The sequence below is a fragment of the Nannobrachium achirus genome (assembly GCF_963921795.1).
Source record: "Nannobrachium achirus genome assembly, chromosome: 15".
Lineage (NCBI taxonomy): Eukaryota > Metazoa > Chordata > Actinopteri > Myctophiformes > Myctophidae > Nannobrachium > Nannobrachium achirus.
This window is the reverse complement of record NC_137822.1, coordinates 43,729,950-43,744,955: the sequence shown is the minus strand read 5'-3', so window position 1 is coordinate 43,744,955 and position 15,006 is coordinate 43,729,950. Positions and strand designations below refer to the sequence as shown.

General features: G+C 42.7%; 1 protein-coding gene across 1 annotated transcript in view; it reads left to right on the top strand.

The window, feature by feature from the left end:
- Positions 1-1,963: 1,963 nt before the first annotated feature.
- Positions 1,964-15,006, top strand: part of LOC308299876 (uncharacterized protein) — a gene marked incomplete at both ends in the record, with an annotated part of 95,749 nt that continues 82,706 nt past the window's right edge. Inside the window, 2 exons of the mRNA XM_080743657.1 lie at positions 1,964-2,030; positions 2,542-2,862. Of these exons, the coding sequence (XP_080599783.1) occupies positions 1,964-2,030; positions 2,542-2,862 (388 nt within the window). The remainder of the gene's footprint in view (positions 2,031-2,541; positions 2,863-15,006) is intronic.

Below are 15,006 nucleotides of genomic sequence, written 5' to 3'. Positions count from 1 at the left end.
GACAGCGTATCTCACATCTCAGCCTCTCGTCTGTGGTAAAAAATAAAGCCCCGCCGCTCACGAACGCTTCTTACCTTTTGTGAACATTCTGTCCAAAAAGTAAAGGTCCTATACACTTCTCTCAACTGTTTACTTTTCAAGCGTGGACGAAAATCCAATCAGCGTGTTGAAATAAAGAGTTTATATCGCTCATTTTGTCAGCCGGTGCATTATTTTCCCCACTATTATTCGTTGTGTCTATACCACGTGACCAGGGGAGGTAGTGTGTCTAAAAACAAAGGACCGGCTGACAAAATGAGCGATATAAACTTTATTTCAACAAGCTGCTTCGATTTTTTTCCACGCTTATGAAGTAAACAGATGAGAGACCGGCATAGGACCTTTACTTTTTGGATATAATGTTCACAAAAGGTAAGAAGCGTTCGAGAACGGCGGGGCTTTATGTTTTACTACAGACGAGTGGCCGAGCTGCGAGATACACTATAGCGTTAGCTTCGCGCTAGCGCTGGCTGTTTATTATGAGAAAGCAGTCTCCGTTAACACAGAGAGCGTTACATTTGCGCTAGTTTTGATAATGAGGAGTCAGCTTTATAGTTCAGTTGTTACTCAAGCTCACTGCAGCCCATGAACGGACAAGTTTCTTTGTTCTGTGTCCGAGCTAGAGTGCCCTAAAAAGTGTGTTTTGCAAGCCCGCCCGCCACTTCCCACGTTCTTACTACAAAACGGGCTGCAAATGTGCTCTGTGTTGCTAATGCTCCCAAGAAAGAAAACGTGTAAATCCATTGATCCAAACTGTAGAAGACAGTGCTTCTGCTTTAGCTGTCTGCTTTAGCTGTGTACAGCAGATGCTCCGCAAGCTTCGTAGCCGATGTTATAGACTAATAGACTTTGTAATAGACTTTTTTTTACACTGTAAAAACTTTTTCTTTTGTAATACACTTTTTTAGTGAAAAATAAAAACTACAAAAAGAAGAAAATGACAGGATGAGCATATAAGGAGGGGAGGAGGTAGAAAAGACCACTGGCCACTATTTCTGACATGGCTGCAAGCACTATAGCACAATAGATTACCACAGGTAGCCTACTGTGTATGCTGTGCATCATCTATTCAGAGAATATCATATAATATCATATAAACTGTAAACAAATCAACGTGATGGATATAATTCCAGTGGAGAAACGCAAAGTTTGGATTTTATATTAAGAATGCACCAATATTGGATTGGATATTACACAACACCTTTTCCCTATACTGTCAGAAGTTCAGAACGTGCCAAACTAAAAGGTAATAAATCGCGGGGGCATCCGTTTTTTATTGCAATGCTGGGACTACACAGCTTAGAGCCTGGTTCTCTAAGTGCTTGAGGGAGTTCTAGGGGGTCCCCAGCTAAATGTTAGGAACACAATGGACCCTTATGGGTATGGGTACAAATGGGACGGGCGACATAAAGTCGGCGGAAATCTGTCTATCTGCAACACAAACGCACCGACGCACGCAAGCCAGCTGAGTCTCGTCTCGTCTCTGTGATCAGCCACGTGCACACATAGACATCTTGAGCCCCTGCCGTTTTATCCATCTGTAAAAAGTGCCCTCTTCAGACCATGAATGCATTTTTTTACATTGGTAAAATAAATTCAAATGTTCCCGGGCCCTTTCCATATCATAACTGAAGGCTCCATTCAAGAGAATGCAGCCTTCAGTTACATTTCTAAAAGGCCCTTTTAGAAATGTCTGCCCCTGCCTCTCGAACATTCTCTGCACATCCCTGTCTGTGATTATTCTGACGGGCAGCCGAGAGCGCAGGAGGAGGAAAGTTTTGTGATGCGATTGCGAGCTGTGGTGTCGTGGACACTAACTGGACAGTATCATACTCACTGCCTGGACAGGTTGGTGTTTGTTGTGGATATCACTGTGATTGTTATTGTTCAGCTTGGGACTGAGCTGAAAATCTAACTGTTCTGCATGACGCACGGCGCACGCAACCCTCCGCAATCGCTCTCACCTCTCGGTCCTCGGAGCGGCGGCTACAGTGCGCTGCTGCTGCGCTATAGTGTCTAGGCTATTAGTCTCAAAAAAAAAAAAAGCATTATATAGCATCGGACACAGTTCGGGCCAAAGACCTGGCCAGATCGGGTCCGGTCTCCCTGGTTCCATTTTAGGGTCGGATCCAATCACTCTCAGATCCATTTCGGGCCGGGGCTAGAAAATCTGTATTTTTCTCTGGGCCATTCGGCTCGTTCCAAATTTCCTCGGCTCCATTTCGTCTCGGCTCCCAAGAGTAGGAAGTGAGGGATGAACCTAGCTTTTGTTATTGTTCTGGGGCGAGAGCAAAAAAGAATGTGACTTCCCATGTCGACGTCCTTAATTATTATAATAATAATTAAGTACTGAAAATAGCCGATCTACAAGCTCGTAATCATGACAATAGAACTTTTGATGTGTAAAAATATGAATAAAACCACATTTGATTTTATTCAAATCAACACTAGTTACAATGGGAGAAATGGTTAATAACCAATGTGTTCTTTCTTCTCTTCCAGAGATCAGCATGGAGGCATCAGAGTTGCTCAGACAAAACAAGACGGAACTTCTGGACATTCTAATTCTAGACATAACCTTTGTCATCCAGTGTGTATTTTCACACAGGCCTGAAAAGCTACTGTTCTACTCTGAATACGAACACCTGACGAGCATCTCTGTCCCCATGGACGCAGCCACTGCCCTTGTGGACAAAATGCTTTTCAAGGGTGAACCAACGTGCAGGTTGTTCCTGCGTCTGCTACAAGACGCTCGACTAACAGAAGGGTTTCCTGGTCTCAAGACAATGCCATGGTGCAACCCTCCAGCTGCAGCTACAGCAGGTAAAGCCTCAATACAATGAAACACAATATTCTCTCAATTAATTCACATTAAATTAGATATGTTGTCTTCCTTTTTTTTCTTTAAGCCATCTCACTAAAAGAATAGATAAGTAGTAAATACATATGTAACTCGCGCGGCGCTCTTCGCGGCCACTCGCGCCTGCGGCGCTCGGGGGCGAAGAGCAGGACCAAGGTCCGCTGGCCTTCGCGCCGCTTGCAATGTCGTGGACAATCGAGCGGCTCCGCCTGGAGGACGTTGTTGTGGCGACCGCTTGTTCCGCCACGTGCCGCACGGCGAGTGCTCCGTTTCTCGACCGTACTGTTTCTCTAACAAACCGTGACATATATATATATATATATATATAAGTATGGCGGATTAGAATAAGTGTTTTGCCATTGCATTGCATGGCAGGCACACTTAATAAGAACAGGTGATTAATCTTATTTATTTTTTACACATGAGAGAGGTGATAACCCGCCCGCCCGCGATGCAGGTGGGTGGGTCAAGGTTTCAGACTCAATCGGCGGGCAGTTTGGCGGGCGCCGCGGGCACCGGGTCGGCCCGCGCATCACTAGTAGGTATACACCTCTAGTGCTAGGAAAAAAGTGATAGCCTTGCATCTGTGGTAGCTTTCTGTGTGTTATCACTGCTTTTATACCCCCATGCCAAAAAACTGTTTCAAAATCCGAAAGGAACATTCTACTTCAAACTGATGGACAACATAGTGACTATGACATAATCCTATGTGAGCCATGGCCCCAAATTTTTTGTTCATCGGTACCATCTGGGGGGAATGATTCTCATAGTGATTTTTGGGAAGGTATACATCCCTAGTACTAGTAGGAAAAAAGTGATAGTTTTGCATTTGTGGTAGCTTTCTGTGTGTTATCACTATTATATTATAACAACATGCCAAATATTGAAAGAGATGGTTGGGATAAAAAATGGTTGGGATAAAGCTCAGACAATATATTCTTCACTACTGTTGTTAAAATTAGCATATCTAGAATTGTTCTTTATTACAGGCAGTGACATATAGTGACTATATAATTATGACATATTAGGCCAGGGCCCCACATTTGGGGTCATCCGTACCATATGGGGGGAATGATTTTAATAGTGACTTTTAAGAAGGTATACATCCCTACGGCTAGGAAATATGTGAGAGCCTTGCATCTGGGGTAGCTCTGGTCCATCGCGTCACCTCCAGTGACGCTCTGACAGACCCGTCGGCAAATGAATAGACCGCGTTTTCTCAGCCCCTACGAGCGCTCAACTTCAGTCAAAATAAACAAAACTACTTCACTACTCAGTACTCACCAAACCAAAGGTAGTTTTGCGTTGTTGAAAGTTTATTCTCCACGGTGGTGAGCCCCTCAGCACCCACCCAAACTGCAAAATACATTATTTTTGGCATGAAATAAAATGCATCCAACTCGACCGCCGCTTATTTCCGTCCTGCCTGGATCCAAGAATGCATATGTTTTGATGATTTTGTGTCCCTTGCTGGACTTTACCTGTACAGGCAGTATTGACAATATTCTATTGTTGTTACCAGCCCCTGTCTGTCCACATGTCTGCAACAAGATCTGCACATTACTCACCAAAGGTCTCTTAGACTGGTCGGAGCTTGTGCTGCTCACTCTGCCCTCCTGATACATGTGAAGAAGACTTGGATGGGTTTTGTTGCTCACTGAGCAGGTCAAGCGCTTCTTGCAGTCCTTGCTCAGATGCCCTATGCAAAGGCAACCAAAACAGATTCCCTTCCTCTTCAAGAAATCAACCCTGTCCCTATGGGTCTTCTTCTCCAAATTAGCACATTTGTCCAGTGAGTGGGGTTAAGAGTAGAATACATACAAGTGTTGGTGTGGTGAGCACAAGATCTTGTTTGGTTTCTACTGCAGGGGTTTCGTCTGTAATGATGTTGGTTGCAAAGCTGTCTCCTTTGAATCGTTGTGTGGGTTGTGATCTCATCCTGTTCATGGGTTTATTTCCTGTAGTCGGTGTATCTTGAATGTTTTCAAATACTGTATCTGAGTATCTGTAATGATAATAAACATCGCCCACATTAAAAAGTAGGCTACAGGCCTATTCAAAATGTTGAGCCCCAATAAGGCATAATTAATCTAATATTGCAATTGGGGGTTCTAAATGTTGATAACGGGAATGTGGCACATTAGCATATTCATGAGGGGTTTTTCCTACAGGCGTGGCATAGTGCAATATTAATAGATCCTGGCATTGTAAATGAGGGTACAGATATGGCAATGAGATCCCATAAAGTTAATTTAGGAACATTTTGGGGGTGGGGAAAATGATTACCATGTAGTTTTATTGATCAGAGATTTGTTTTTACGTGAATTAAACCACACTTTGGATGTGTGGAGTGCAACTTTAAACACGGACAGGACTTACATGTGTGGGAGAAATAAACTTGGAGTTGTTATAATGTAAAAGAGGTTGAAAAATACAATTAAATCAGGAATATTAACAAGGAATCTGCAAATGCTCCTCATGTAATACTCACCAGTTTTAACCTGCCCTTCTCCCCTCCCCTCCCCTCCCCTTCCCTCTCTCTCTCTCTCTCTCTCTCTCTCTCTCTCTCTCTCTCTATCTCTCTCTCAGGAGACACTGGAGAAAAAACATACCACTGTGAACATTGTGACAAGAGTTTCAGTAGGTCATTTAGCCTAAAGAAACACCAGCGTGTTCACACTGGAGAAAAATGTCTTCAATGTGAATATTGTGGCAAGAGATTCAGTAAGTTAGCTAACATGAAGATACACCAGCTTGTCCACACTGGAGAAAAATCTTTCCAGTGTACATATTGTGACAAGAGTTTCAGTAGGTCATGTCACCTGAAGGCACACCAGCGTACCCACACTGGAGAAAAACCTTTTCACTGTAAACATTGTGACAAAAGTTTCAGTGAGTTATCTAGCCTGAAGAGACACCAGCATTGTCACACTGGAGAAAAACGTTTTCACTGTAGACTTTGTTACAAGAGTTTCAATCAGTCATGTACCCTGAATGCACACCAGCATGTCCACACTGGAGAAAAACCTTTTCACTGTAAACATTGTGATAAGAGTTTCACTAGGTCACAATACCTGAAAAGCCACAACCAGCGTGTTCACACAGAAAATCCGTTTCACTGTAAACATTGTGATAAGAGTTTCAGTCAGTCAGGTCACCTGAAGGCACACCAGTGTACCCACACAGGAGAAAAACCTTTTCACTGTAAACTTTGTGACAAGAGTTTCAATCACTCATCTAACCTGAAGAGACACCAGCATGTCCACAGTGGAGAAAAACCTTTTCACTGTAAACATTGTGATAAGAGTTTCAGTAGGTCACAATACCTGAAAAGCCACAACCAGCGTGTTCACACAGAAAATCCATTTCACTGTAAACATTGTGATAAGAGTTTCAGTAGGTCACACCACCTGAAAAACCACCAACGTGTTCACACTGGAGAAAAACCATTTCACTGTAAATATTGTGATAAGAGTTTCAGTCAGTCAGGTCACCTGGAGGCACACCAGCGTATCCACACAGGGGACAATCCTTTTCACTGTAAACTTTGTGACAAGAGTTTCAGTCACTCATCTACCCTGAATAAACACCAGCTAGTCCACACCGGAGAAAAACCTTTTCAATGTAAACATTGTGATAAGAGTTTCAGTCGGTCAGGTCACCTGAAGGAACACCAGCGTGTTCACACTGGAGAAAAACCATTTCACTGTAAACATTGTGATAAGAGTTTCAGTCGGTCAGGTCACCTGGAGGCACACCAGCGTATCCACACAGGAGAAAAACCTTTTCACTGTAAACTTTGTGACAAGAGTTACAGTCGTTCATCTAACCTGAAGAAACACCAGCATGTCCACACTGGAGAAAAAAATCACACCCGTGTGAACTGAGCGGTGGAGTCTGTGCGCGCGCGCGTGTGTGTGTGCGTGCGTGCGTGCGTGCGTGTGAGTGTGAGTGTGCCTTGCCTGTTCTGGCCTGAACAACAGCGCCCCTCCCTTAACATGTGTGGTCAGAAAAGGTACTACACCGCTTGAGGCTACATACAGACCCACCCACCCACATACATACATACATACATACATACATACATACATACATACAAACAAACAAACAAACAAACATACATACCTACACACACGGCCACGCTATGGAGACGGTGTGACCACCGCTCAAAAAACGTTCTGATGTCACCAGTGTAACAAGTGTTCCTTACCAGTTTTAGTTGTAGTAAACTAAAACTACTATCATCTAATATCATCATGCTTACTACTATCATCTAATATCATCATGCTAACTACTATCAACTATTATATCATGATAACTACTATTATGCTAACTATCTGTGTATTGTAATTCTCTATCCCTTCCTTTCTCTAGCCCCACCCCTTCTTTTTTCTAACCCCACCCCTTCCTTTCCCTAACCCAACCCAACCCCTTTCTTCTCTACCCCCGCCCCTTGCTTGATTTCTGGCCCCACCCCTTCCATTACCATGTTTTTTCTATAACCGCTTTCTTTATTTTTGTGGAAACCATAGACATAGAAAGGTAGACGCCTCCTTCGGCTCTGAGGCGTGAGATCGCGGGACTCGGCGACCGGTCGTTCCCACTTCCACGTGCGTCACAGAAACCGGAAGTTGCTAGGCCAATCAGAGGCAGGTGGGGGCGGTCCTTTACGCACGCAGCCTGTAAGAACAGCTCCAATGGACTGCAGCGGCCAATGAGGCATCTAGCTTTTTGAAGCGGTGAAAACCGCTTCCAATGAATGGCTTTGTGTGTATCACGCCCATATATGGTCATTTCAGTCCAGAATGAACAGGCTTTTTCAAAAACAGAATGTCCGTTTAATTACCATATATGGTGATCTCAGTCCAGAATGAACAGGGTTTTTCAAAAACACAATGTCCGTTACCTTATGTCCATATATGGTCACTCCAGGCCAGAATGAACAGGTTTTTCCTGTCTCGTACGTGTAAAATATCAGTCCAGAATGAATAGGCTTTTTCAAATATGCAATAGGTCTCACTTATTGCATAGGTCTCACCTATTGCATTGGATTGGTGAAGCTTCACATGACAATTCAACCCTATAGGTAATAGCATGGTTTATACTAAATAATTATTAACTTTGCTATAGTCAGCATGGAGAGGAACATGTACAATTTGATCATCAAATGACTTGGTTTCATGTGCTATTGGAGGTTTTATCTGTCCACCGCTTCACTTCGAACCGAGGTTTGATTTTTATATCTATGGTGGAAACTATGTGGTGGACACCGCTCCCCCCCCCCCCCCCCCCCCCCCCCACCCCCCACGTGTCCACTGCTCACACATCGATGGTGTCAAGGTATCCTACAACACTAGTCTCTACGACTAGCCCGCTGCTCCACAGATCACAGGCCACTTCTCTCTTCTAACCCTTAACTTAACCTCAGTAACCGTGATGCGGGTGATAATCTAACCTGCCGACGCTGTTCGACCTAACGGGAGTTCGACCTATGGGGCAGTCCCCCACTGGACTCTTAGTCCAGTGAAACAGAAGGTTACAGGTTTAATACCTGGCTTAGTCAAGATGTTCTCTACTTGCTTTTTGTTATGTTTTAAATAAGAAATCTGTATAAATGGAAATCTCTTCACACCGTTGCTTTATGATTTAATTGCTGGGCTTGTATTTTCCTTTTCTTGTACTTTGATATGTTGTAGAGACCATATGTGTAGTTTTGATTATGCGCCTTTTAGTTTTAGTGATTAATGTGGACAGGTGTTTGCTTATATTGATAATGTGTTATGTTTTTGTTTTTAGTTTCACTTTGACAAATAAAGTAACTTCACATCATCAGTCGGACTTCAATCATTATTCCAGCTGGGGTTTGCTATTAAAGATAGGCTACCCTGAAACAACTAGTAGAGCGATCCTTTTCTCGAAGTAACAAAGATGCTGCCATGACTGTACTTGGTGTAAGCTGTAACTGTCCTCATCAGCACATATTGTATGTTGACATATAATGTGTATGTCAATGTCTTCCATATTTGTATTATATATTAGGGCTGTCCGAGTTAACTCATTTAATCGCAATTAACTCACCGTTATGTTAATCGCGATTATTATTTTAATCACAATTAATCTCATATTTATTTATTTTAGCTATTTGGCCTACCCGTGGTTTAGGACAGTAGACCCGCCCACACTCTGAGTGGACTGCTCCAGCGCAGAGTCTGAAATCAGGCTAGGACAGTGGTTCTCAACATTATTACTTCAGCAATTATTTTGGGAGGTCCCCTGATGATCAGCTTAAAGCTATACTAATATGTAACTTTTTTAATAAAACAAATCTTAAAATTGTCCTAACTATTAAATCGCTAGTTTTAGAACACCCACTCCGTTCATTTCAGCCCCAAAAGCCTTTTCTTTATATGTTTTCTACTGAGCCGTGACAGGGGCCGTATTTCCCGACAAAATTATGTCATCTGCATCATTCACTATACGTGTCTCCCAGATCATACACTAACGGCCAATCACAGCGCGGATCATAAACTACCGGCCAATCACAGCGCGTCTTGCCTCCCTTCTTATACACTGGTGAGGAGTCATAGCATGTTACACCCGAACCCCTGGTCACAGAGGAACGTGAAACCCCTCTATGGATTCATCTAGGCGGTCGTGGTGGTCCGTGGCGGCTCCGGGTGAAAACGTCCGAAAAAAGCAGACGCGACCGCGGTTTGCTATACCACTACTGACCACTAGTTGAGCAACTTACACAGTATAGCTTTAACGAAACCCTACAAATGTGAAACTTGGAGATAAAAGGTTTCTGCCTGACTGACGATATCTTATTCAATAAATTAAGTGTTTCATCCTCTATTTCCCACTAGTAAGAAACCTCAGGGCGACAAGCGGCGTGCCATGTCTTGGCCATCTGGCCAGTGATGTATATCGGACAAGTTACCCATTTATGGAGACCCCTGGTATGTTGTGGTATTCGGCCCAGAGCAGATCGGCATGGAGCGCATGCAGTCCTCGCTTCACCCCCGTTATAAAACTTGCTTGTTCTCAATAAAAAATAGATGTTTTGTCTTTTTTTACCCTGAGGACCCTGACACCGCGGTAGGCCGCGGTACGGCAGTTACCGTCCCCAGTTACCGTCTACAGAGCGTGATGTCAGAGCGGCGCAAACCCATTCTGTTTGAGTGGTTCCCCAAAAATCACAGTGATGTCAGAGCATGATGTCAGAGCGGCGCCGGCAACCCCATAGACCATAAAAAGTTGACACGTCCGGACGGACTGATGCGTGTGCCGTTTCACGAACTAAATCGCGACTTCTTTCGCAACTATTGTCTAGCACAAGCATATGTACAGTAGGCTACTCATTGCTGCAAATGTGAGTAGGCCTACGGTTTGTCTCCATCACTGAAGATAAAATTATAAATGTCCAGGGAGGCACACACTGTGTAGTTAGGGGAGTACGACGTAGCACCCCATCTCCATTCTCCACCCATCTAATATATTAGATGGGTGGAGAATTATAATTATCATTATACCTGGAATCAATTTATATTCATTATAAATAAAACACTGACTTTACATTGAATTCACCTTGATATTCTTTTGTTATGTTGAAATGATGTTTCCTGTTTGTTTATGACCTGAGTTTGTGTTTCAACCCGGACAAGATAAAGGGAAGGACGAGGGCCGTTTCCGTCTCTCTCTTCCGGGTTGAAACGGCGTAAACAACAGAGCAGAGAGAGAGCGAACATGATACAGAGAAAGACTGTGTTATAAATACAATAATAGAGCTTTTACCTCACAAACCTTTACTTTAGAGCTGCGTTAAAGTGTGTTTTCTACCAGGAGACATTCTAAACAGTGGAGACTAGATTCCTTACTTTAGAGCTGCGTTTTTGATCAGGAGACATTTTCGGACAAGGTAGGCCTATGTTTTTTCTTTTCTTTTGTTTATATAGATAAAAAATATATCTCGGAAGAAAAGGGCATTTCACTATTATGGCAGTGTGACCTGAACATGCACGTGTTTACTTGGGGGAAATAATACTAATAATAGCCTAAATAGTATTTAATTTGCACAAATCATGACTAAATGATTGAGAATCTTTCCCGCCGGTCTCACGTTAACCGCGCTGACCGCTCGATGGGGCTGTACTGTACTTAAATAGATGGAAATATAGTACTTTTACTCCACTACATTTATTAAAAAAGTAAAAACCTAGGTTTTAATGTCACGTTTTAACATTTGATAGACGCCCTGGGCAAACTGCCAGGCGGGAGAAGTGTGTTTTTTTTTTCACTTCCCTATAGCAATGTGTTTATGAAGGTAGATATCACGTCTGATATCTTCCTTCATAAACACATTGCTATAGGGAAGAAAAAAACAAACATGATTTAGGTTTTAACCAAAACATAACTTACACTGCAGTGGTAATTACTATCCAAAAAGAGAGCTATTCATAAAACCTTTAATGCTGCAGAAATTAATCCTACATTAAATTACCTTTCCTCTGGCGCCATCTTTTGGCCAAACTCTCCACTTGGACACAAGATGTGTTCAAATGTAAAGGACAGATTGTCATGAAACTTGATCAGTGCATTCATGCTTCCTGGGAGATTAACCCTAACCAATTGTTCCAATGGTCTTGATCTTCTAGCGCCACCATCAGGTCAAAATAATGAAGGGATGCTCAATTATGGCAAAAAAATAACACAATTCTTTTTGGTCAATATGATTATTTAAGGCCTGTCCATTATCCGAAACCAAACTTTTGTTCGGAAAGGTCCGGTTCGACTACAAATAAATGACATCACTCGAGACTTCTGAAAACACCGGTTTGGGAGAGACTATGGACAGGCGTTTACTCCTTGAAACCAAGGTGTTAACAAACACATGGACTGGTTTTATTTCTTTCTTGTTGACCAAAAGGCTCTCCTGGCTCAAATCAGACCTGGTGAAAGTGCACAGATGTAAAATAATGATCTTGTGGGGCGGCATAGCTCAGGGGTAGAGAAACCGTTATTAGAGCACGAAGGGTTCCCGAAGGGTTCCCAGTTCGAATCCGGGCTCCCCCGGAGTTAATGTCGAAGGGTCCTTGGGCAAGACTCTGAACCCCACATTGCTCCCGGTGAGCAGGTTGGTGCCTTGCATGGTTTCCTCCGCCACCGGTGTATGAATGTGTGTGTGAATGGGTGAATGTAATGCACAATCTCTGTAAAGCGCTTTGGATAAAAGCGCTATATAAATGCACCATTTACCATTTTCAGCCCTACTTTGATCACTCCCCTCACCCAGGTCTAAAAAAGGCTGCTTACAGTATGTGATCAAATACCTTCTCTCGTTAGTTTTGGGATATATTTGGGATCACAGCCCAATTTGTATCCTCTCCCTCTGTTTTATATGAAACCATTTCTAAAATGCATGGCACATCAAAGTGTCATGGGTGGGAGTTATAATTGAGGTGAGGTGAGGTGAGGTGGGCATATAAGGAAGCATTGGTTTCAGAAACATTACAAACAGTTATTAAAGCCCTTGTTGAATTGCTTCATTTCAGAGCAGTGTGTGGAGTCCAGACTGCAGGTGAAGATGAACTCTCCAGACTCAGCCAGGGCCATTTCTATTAAACAGGAGGAACCTGAAGATCAGCCACACTTCAGTAAGTTTAACCACTTGAACCCTAGCATCGCTATGCAGGAGGAACATGTGCTGAAAATAGCCAATCTGCAAGCTCACAAGTATTATGTTTTAATATTCTTTCATAATTTCATGATTCAAAAAGGGGATCTCTGATAATAAAATCAAAGAAAAGGACCCGCACACTAAATGGTAAATGGTGTATTTGTATAGGCCTTTATCCAAGGCGCTTTAAAGAGATTAGCATTACATACAGTATACCCACTCATACACGGATGGCAGAGGAAACCATGCAAGGCACCAACCTGCTCACCGGGAGCAACTAGGGGTTCAGAGTCTTGCTCAAGGTCTCTTCGACACTAACTCTGGGGGAGCCCAGGATCAAACTAGGAACCCTTCGGGAACCCTCTGTGTTCTAATGACGGTTTCTCTTCCCCTGAGCCACTGCCGCACTGTCAAGAACTTGCTAAACTTTTTTTTTGTTTTTTTTTGGCTTTATTTAGACATTTCGGTCATTTAGACCTTCATCAGGACGGACAATACATGGCACAATAACCACCAAACATTTATAGGCCACAGCAGTTGGGGTGTAACGATATAGTAACTGAATCAAAAAATCAATTTTAATTTGCAATGATCTACTATATCGATATGCAAAAGCATACATCGTACCACTTTGTATCGTATCGGTATCGTTTTACAATGCAGATAATTGGTATCGAATCGTTTTGCAGTGAAAATAATTGATTATGGAAACTATGTATTTGTGCCTTGTATTTAGCAATTTTAAGAAGGAAAATGAAAAAGAGGGGTCTATTTACTTTTCCATTCCATACAGTATAGCTACTCTTGGTCTATCGATAAATGGGTGTAATCTCTGTGTTCATGTCAAGGTGTGGGTTTGTCCATATGCGTTGAAATATAAAATAATAATGTCAATGTATTTGCTTGAGAATCACAGTGTTTACTTATTTATATCCACAATAATTGCGACCAAAGGTCACAGTATACCATGGAAATGTCACAGCTTGTCTCTGTCTGTCTGTGTTAGTCTTTCAGTCGGTCAGTACAAGTTTTCACAGTCTATTGGTTCCCTTGTCACTGTGACATCACTCTGACATCATGCTCTGATGTCACTGTTCAGGGGAACCACTCTTAACAGAATGGGTTTGCTGCTCTGACATCACGCTCTGGCTTCATGTCCCCTTTATGCCCATAGTCGACCATGTGATGTCAGAACATGCCCATATATGGGCATCCCCAGATCACACTTAATTACATCCTTGTCCGTTGTATGCCCATATATGGAGATCCCTGTCCCAGTGTCATCAATCAGAACATGCCGGTATCGTATCGCCATGAACAAACCAATACCGTCCATGTTTCGTATTGTCAACCATGTATCGTCATGCGCATTGTATCGTTGTTAAAATGTATCATTACACCCCTACACAGCAGGGTTTCCCAAAGTGGGTGCCGTGTTGCCAGTCCGGGCTGCCTCAGAATAATTTGATAATATTTGGAATGCATCAACATCACTTCCAGGGGCGTACCCAGGAATGAGGGTCAGGATAGGCGAAATGCCAGCCGAAATGCCAACGAGGTGCCCCCCCCCCCATCGAGAAGCCCACCCCCCGGGGGGGGGGGGGGCGCCCATAAAAAACACATTTTACATTTTAAATACGTTAAAGCGAATAAATAAATAAAAACACTATTCAAGTATATTCAATGTATGGATTTTTATTCTCAAAAAGCACAGCATTACAAACAAGGCAAACAATATGCCCAAATAGTGACACGTTTCAATTTGCAGGGCACACATCCAAAACCTTAAGCAGTGTGTTACATTTGGCTCCCTTGCTTTCTTTGATATCAAGGTGAGTCATAAATAAAGCAAGCTCATGTTCTTTAACTGCTGCAACACCCAAAACACTGCCAGAGACATTGAAAGTTTCTACCATTTCAGTTACATCAGCATCAGTTACATTAGCAGCACGGGGAGTTGCTAAGAATACACTAGCAGACGTCATGAAACCATAAGAGTCGGGTTGGAACATGGTATTCAACTCATTAAGTTGACAGTCTACGATCTGGTTTAAAATGATCCGTAAATCCTTTTCACATTGGACATTGGATTGTTTTCCCAGGGTAGTGGTAATGATACTATCCTTGAATTTAGAGGGAACAAAGCATTTTCGAGCTGTAGGACTAACTGCATATCTATCCCACAATAGCATGTTCGGCACATAAAGCATTTGTTTCAGGATGCTTTTATATCCTTTCAAGCTATTTTCATCACACCTAATCGCTGACAGCTGTCTTTTGAGACCATCAATTAAATCTATAGCGTCTGGTACAGTAGTCTTTTTAGACTGCAGGCCATTGGTTGCTGCATCAGAAATCGAAAACAGGTTTTTAAAGAGAACGAGAAGGAAAACAAACTTCCTTGTTTGTATGCACTTTAGTAACAGCATTA